This window comes from Peromyscus eremicus, chromosome 12, assembly GCF_949786415.1.
Source record: "Peromyscus eremicus chromosome 12, PerEre_H2_v1, whole genome shotgun sequence".
Taxonomy (NCBI): domain Eukaryota; kingdom Metazoa; phylum Chordata; class Mammalia; order Rodentia; family Cricetidae; genus Peromyscus; species Peromyscus eremicus.
Genome location: NC_081428.1, coordinates 70,163,878 through 70,170,715, shown reverse-complemented (window position 1 = coordinate 70,170,715; position 6,838 = coordinate 70,163,878). Strand labels below are relative to the sequence as shown.

At 52.0% G+C, this 6,838-nt stretch overlaps 1 protein-coding gene across 1 annotated transcript; it reads right to left on the bottom strand.

Moving 5' to 3' along the window:
- Positions 1–208: 208 nt before the first annotated feature.
- Rtp2 (receptor transporter protein 2) lies at positions 209–5,275 on the bottom strand. Its single transcript, XM_059277600.1, has 2 exons — positions 5,082–5,275; positions 209–1,229 (listed from the first exon to the last, which is right to left on the bottom strand). Exons 1-2 carry the CDS (start codon positions 5,243–5,245, stop codon positions 722–724), a joined length of 672 nt encoding a protein of 223 aa, XP_059133583.1. The 5' UTR covers positions 5,246–5,275; the 3' UTR covers positions 209–721.
- Positions 5,276–6,838: the final 1,563 nt, after the last annotated feature.

Below are 6,838 nucleotides of genomic sequence, written 5' to 3'. Positions count from 1 at the left end.
CCATTGAGCAATGGCCCCTATGGGAACAAATTCTGTGTAAGCCTAACTGAGCTTAGAACTACTAAGGAACAAGTTTAATTAATTTAAGTTGAAACAGCCACACATGGTCAATGGCTAACCCATGGGACAACGTGTCGTTGAGCATCCAAACCCCCCAATCCACCCCCTGCTTTCCCCACCCCCACCTCCACTCTCAACCCAGCCCTAGCATCAGAGTGAGATCCTGAGCCTTTCAGAATGGTAGAAGCTGGATCCCCAGGAGGACTAGGTGACTGTCCCTGCGCACTGGATGGAAGGCAGGGGGTGGCCCTGCTGTCTCCAAGGGGAGCCATGCAGGACAATTAGAGGGAGCTGAAAATGAGCACGAGGATGTGACAGGGTCAAGGTGAGACCTAAGGCTACGAACATACAGCAAACGGAGGGCTGGAGGAGGTGGAGGCAGAGCGAGAAATGAAGCCGACCAGACAGCGCGGTAGACTTGGGACTCACACCAAAGCCCAGCAAGCTCCCCAAATTCCCATCCCTCCTCCCTCCCCTTCATTGCTGCCGAATTAGTAGAGAGACCACTGGGCATCTCCTAGTGCAGACTCCTCGTTTGGTAGATGAGTGAGCAGGGTGCAGATGACTGGAGTCGTAGATTAAACTTGTGGCAGAATCAGGAGACCAGAGTCCTTCTCACTCTCAACCCCATGTCCCCTCTCCCCACCCCTAACCGATTCCCCTAAAGGAAGGCAGAGCGGCCTCGGAAGAACTGCAGATAGACAATAACCAGGCAGAGGGCACCCCAAAACAGACACCAGCGAAATGAGAAGAAGCTGTAGATAAACCCGGCCTGGGCTTTCCTCTTGGAGGCCTCGGTGTAGGCGGCGTCCTCCTCCAGCAGCTTCTCGCTGGGCTTCCAGTGCACGATGCCTTCCTGGCAGGCCTCGCAGAACTCGCCCCGGTGCAGCCCGCTGTCCGGCCGGCTGGCCACGTGGATGCGGTACTGGCCACCGTCTTCGTCGTAGCACTGCTCGCGCAGGCTGGTGATGAGGTTGTCCACCAGGCCCTCGATGTTCTCCTCCAGCATGCTGGACTCGTCCAGCCGTGAGGTGCCGCACTGGTAGCACAGCTGCTTGAACACGCGCATGCGCACCGAACCAACACGCTGGGCACGGTCGAGGTGCATGTGGAAGAGGATGACCACATTAGCGGACTGCCAGGTGTGCCAGCACCAGGAACAGTGGAACCTGACAGGAAAGGAAGGGGGAAGAGACCAAGTGAGACTCTCACGGACCGCCAGCCCTGGGGAGCACAGGAAAGAAAAGGCCGGAGGCGTTGGAGGCTGGAAATGGGAGCGCGATGTTTACCAGTTGGTGGGTTCGTTATCACTGGAGGTCACCAGCTACCACCTCTGCCTGGGGACCAGAGTAGCATCCTTAGGAGCCTAGCACTGAAACCACTTGTCAACCAGCCAGTGATCATCTGGAAGGTGCCTCCTGTGTGCCCTCTCACAGTTCTGCCCTACTCCCACCCTATTACGGAACTGCATCTGGTCAACTTGCAAAGAAAGTATGGCTCCCTTTCTCTGCTACTCTGTTTCTCATCTGCTAGCTGCAGTGTGATGGTGTCCACGCTGGACTTTGTGCTCAGACATTGCTCTGAAAAAGGGGCGGCAATGTCACCGGCTGACTCCTGAATCTCGCTTGCTCTGAGGAGATGGCAGGAAAGCTCAGACCCTAGCACACTGTAGGGCTGCAGCAAGCTAGCCAGGAAAGCAGGGTAGACTGGCAGCCTGCACCAGACTGGATCAGAGAGAATGCTAAGCTCAGTTCTTATATCTTCACAGAGGCACCCCCCCCCCCTTAACCAGTTTTCTCTAGGGACCACAGCAGTCCTGGGTGAGAAAGGGAAAAGTAGACTGTGTCCCCTCGCTTACCTACCCCCAACCTGACCTTGACACAGGCCACATTGTCTAATCTGGACTCCTAAAGCCTCAGCCTCAGAAAGCCTGGAGGGAGGTGGCCTAGGGCTCACCTGCCAAACCCAGCTCCTCTTAGCCTCCCAATAGTGTTTATGTACCCTGTGATGAGGCTCTCCTTAACTCCAGTGAGGCCCCTTGTGCCCCTGAAATGACCTCTTGTAAGCCCCTGTTACAAAGGCTTTGGAGGCATTTGCATGTCCACTGGGCTGTTTCTGCCTAAGTCCATTGCACAATGGCTTCAGAGGACCTCTGATGAAGAACTCAGTTCAATCCAACAGGCACCAACTGTATTCCAAGCACTACTCAGCCACTGTGGAATAGCCGTGACAGCAAGCCAGCCCCTGACCCCTGCAAGCCACCGACAATATGAGCATAGAACAATACCCAATGCCACCCAAGACATGGTCAAAAGTGAGGAGGAATCTGATTGGTCCTGGATTGGAAGGCTTCCACTCTCCTCCCCATCCCTGCACAGGGCCAGTGATGCTGGGCCTGAGATTTAATACATCTGAAAGATTAAAAGAGCCTATGTGCACAATGACTGTGCTTCAGCTCTTCCTGAGGCCAGCTGGAACTAAGCCCCAAGGTTCGAAGTTCTGTGAGCCTTTGCAGCTGTCCCTAAACTCCAGAAGCCCCACATACCCATTCCCAGCCTTCTGCACATTGTCCTCCAAGAGACTGAAATGCTTCGCGTTTTCAGTCTCCTTCATTGTTTTAAATAAGCCAGTCCAGAATTATTTCCTCTCTCTCAAGCCAAACCCCATATCTCCAAAAGTATCCAACCTGGACGAGCATTTTGGGAGAGATGAGGCTGAATCATAGAAAATAAGAGAGCGTGCAGTTACTTAGAGGGATAGCCAGCACCCAGTGCCCATAGTGGGCGCCAACACAAACCAATCAACCCATTCTCTGACCTGTGTCAATACAGGTTCCATCTATTGTTTGCAAGGCCTGTGGTGAGACTCCAAATGGCCAGTCCCCACCCATAGCCTGCCTCTTCTGTTCCCACCCTCGTGCTGTTCTCTACCCAAGAGGCTTCACACCCATGCACTATGGGCAACCCAAGTCTCTGTCATGTTTTGTTCGCACCTCCACAACACACCCGCCAGCTGGTCTCCTGTGAATCCAAATGCCCAAAGAGGAGGACTGGGTAGCTCCTGCAGGTGGGCTGGAGGCTGTGTGAGCAGGAAACTGTGGCCCCAGTCCCAAGTCACCAGACTGTAAGAGGGAAATGATGTCGGCTTTAGAAAGCTGAAAGGACACTTTGCATGATGGGAGGTGAGGAACACTTAGAAAGTGGAAAGTCTCTTTGAGGCAGGTGGGAGAGCTGGCTGGCCCTGTGGTCATAAGAGTGGGAGAGCCATCCCTGCCCTCTACCAACTGCAACACTCTGGAGAGCAGACCTTATACCTCACCAGGACAGTATGACTCTGTTAACAGGGTTAACAGAGTCAACCCTGTTAGCTCAGGTATGGGTGAGCCAGCCCTGAAATTGTGAGCATGGGAGAGTGGTCCCCATTACCCATCTGTCTTGTGGCAGCATGGACGGGGGACAGTTGCTGCCCCCCCCATCAACACCTGGGGCAGGTAGGAGAGCTGGCCCTGTGATCATAAGAACAGGTAAGCTGTCCCTGCCCCTCATCAGCTGTAGCACTTGGAAGAGCAGGTCCTGCACCTTGCCTAGGCAGCATAATAGAGCTGACTCTGTTGGCAGAGATGTGGGTGAGCCAGCCCTGAAGTTGTGAGCATGGGAGAGCTGTCGCCATTTCTCATCTGGTGGGCCAATGCTATAGCTGTGCGGGCCCAGAACCAGGGTGATGACTTGGCACTCCCCAACATCCACCCCATCTATGATCTGCTGGAGTACGTGAAGGAACTTGACCCAGAGACCCAAAGTTGCAGGATCTCCACAACACAGGGCAACAACGGGATACCCTGGAAGAGTCCTAGTGACCCAGCAGGCCTCACTAGGAGGTGTAGTAGAAACAAGAGGCCTCAAACCAGACCAGACTCTTTGCAATGAACATCTACAAGTAAAGATATATGGACTAAGGAGGTTACTACATGACTCACTGTGTCACACTGCAGCTTCCATGATGAGATTTTTAATTTTTTCCTTTTTTTATTTTATTCATTTTTCTCTTAAATTTTATTTTATTGGGGGGGGCAGGTACAGGGGTGGAGAATGGATGCAAAGGAACAGGAAAATGAATGGGATCAAAATACATGATGAAAAGATGCATAGAATAAATTTTTTAAAAAGACATCATAAAATGACAAAAAGAAAAAGGAAGGAAGGAAGGAAGGAAGGAAGGAAGGAAGGAAGGAAGGAAGGAAGGAGGGGTAGAAAGTCTAGAGACCGTCCTGCCTTGGGTCAGCAGTTTTATTGTCCGTCCAGAGATAGGAAAGTTGGAAGAGTGATGTGCTAAGAAGAACTAAGGTGAACCCCTTGTTTTGCAAATGTGAAAACTGGGAGCCAGAGAAAGAAGAGGACATGCCCAAGTCCACAGAGCTGTGGAACCAGGTTCTCAAACATACCATGTGCTCAATAACGTATCCTGTCTTCAAGTCTAGTTCCATTTAAGTGAGCAGAGGGATGCCAGAGCCCCAGAGCACAAGTCCCCCAACTCCTAGGTTGGCAATGCCCATTGCATCTCCTCTCCATTCCAGCTACGCCAAGCACCTGAATTTTCGGGGCTCTGAAGCCTTCCCACTCCTGATTTTCTATGAAAGACTGAAGTTAAAATGCAGAGTACAATTTTTTTTTTTTTTTTGGGTTTTTCGAGACAGGGTTTCTCTGTGTAGCTTTGCGCCTTTCCTGGGACTCACTTGGTAGTCCAGGCTGGCCTCGAACTCACAGAGATCCGCCTGGCTCTGCCTCCCGAGTGCTGGGATTAAAGGCGTGCGCCACCACAGCCCGGCCAGAGTACAATTTACTCGGAGCAACCGAGAAATCGGAACTACTGTGGTTAGAAGCAAAGGCTCTGTGGCAGTCCATTCTCTTCTGGTCTCCTCAGCCCAGACTTGGAAAGTCTGTGACCCCTTCCATCCCCCCCCCCCCCCGCGGCGGCGGGAGGGGGGGCGCACTGCCTGCATGACCCTCTCATCAATCTCTCACCTGCCTGAGGCATGCTGCTCCAGGTACTGCTTCCAGCCCGGGCCCAGTTCATTGGGCTTGAGGTTGGGGTCTATGATGAGTTCCCAGCTGTCAGCTGGCTTTGCCACCTCCATCTTCTCATAGAAGACTTTTTTCCACTCACAAGTGGTCAGGCTGGTGGACATGGTCCCGTTGGCCTGGATGGAAATGTGAGCTCAGTCTGAGGAAGAACACAGAAAGCTTGGATAGATCGATGCAGCCTGGGCAGTCTCTGTGGTCCAAAAAGCCTTACCCACAAGACCCAGCTCCCTCTTCTGTCACCCTGGAAGCTGTTGCTATGACAGCCAGGCAGGTACCAGGAGCCAGAGCTAGGGAGGAGGAAAGTCCCAAGTGAGAGGTCTAGGGTCCTGAGCTAGACTATAGAGTTAAACTGAGCAGTAATACTGACCAAGTAGGGAAAGTGAGTAGGAGGTGAGCTCCAACCCAAACTGCCCAGGGCTGACAGAGGTCCCCAGAGGACAAAGATTATGTGGCAGCCCTGTTCACCCCACTGCTCTTCCACATTTTCTCCAGCCATGTGCTATGGCAACCGTAACACCCTAGGGAGCCCAGGAGAAACAGGATGGAGGCGAGGGACCTGATGCTCCCACACTCCTGATGCACTGTGACCACTGTTCGTCGTGTGCCAGGCACACGCTCTTTGACCTGTGCATTAGCCGAGACAGACCAGAAAACAGGCTTAGGTAACCTCCAAGAGCTCACCCACAATTCAGATCCGGTCCTTCCTGAATGATACCTATCCTTTTGATTACTGCAAGAGTATTAAGCTCCTAACAGTGATTAAGAAAGGAGTGACATGCAGCCCTTCACTAGAGAATTCTCAGTCCAATTGGTGAAAGAGAAGTAAGGTAATACACCAGGAAAACCACAATGATGGCAATTCAGGCTACACGGTTGCAGCATTCACTCCCTGCTCCCCAGGCTCACTGAGGCTGCTGGTAGGGGAGCTATTTCCTTCTGAGCTGCAGGCTGCGGGCGGCCTCAGCTGCTGCAGAGCAGGCAACAGAGCACCTCAGCTCCCTGATGCCCAAGCTAAATTCCTTAGAGACCAGAGGGGACTTAACTCTGTATTTGCATAATCCAGGGAGGGTGGCCCCGCCCCCTCAAAGGATGTGGTGTTATGCCCAGAACGCTGTGAGGTTTCCATGATGCCTGTTGTCCATCACTTGTCAGTTCTTCAACCTGAAGCTTCTGCTCCCTAGAGCCATGGAGACGGCAAAAGTGGGCAGAACTCAAAAGAGCTGCAGGAGCTGGAAATTATCGTTGCTACAGGGTTCCAGATTTGTCACATGCCTCCATATGGTTTCCATGTGGGGTGAGGTTGGGAGCAGTGACACCGGGTGTCCTTCAGATTAGAGAAGTGTCCCTTCCCTAGTTCCGTGTTAACTGCAGAAAGGACAAAGGTGTGTTGCAAAGCCACGAAGAACTACTGACTTCCAGTTTCTCTCTTGGCTCCAACTCAAATCCCTACATCCCAGCCCTCCTTCCTTTCTCTTTTTACCTTTACTTTTATTGATTTATTTATTTTATTTTTTATCTTTTTATTTTTTTTGACTTTTTGAGACAGGGTTTCTCTGTGTAGCCTTTCCTCTGTAGACCAGGCTGGCCTCAGACTCACAAAGATCCGCCTGCCTCTTACTTTTATTTTTATTTATTTTCTTTTTGAAAAGGTCTCACTATGTAGCCCTGATTGGCCTAGAACTCACTATGTAGAACAC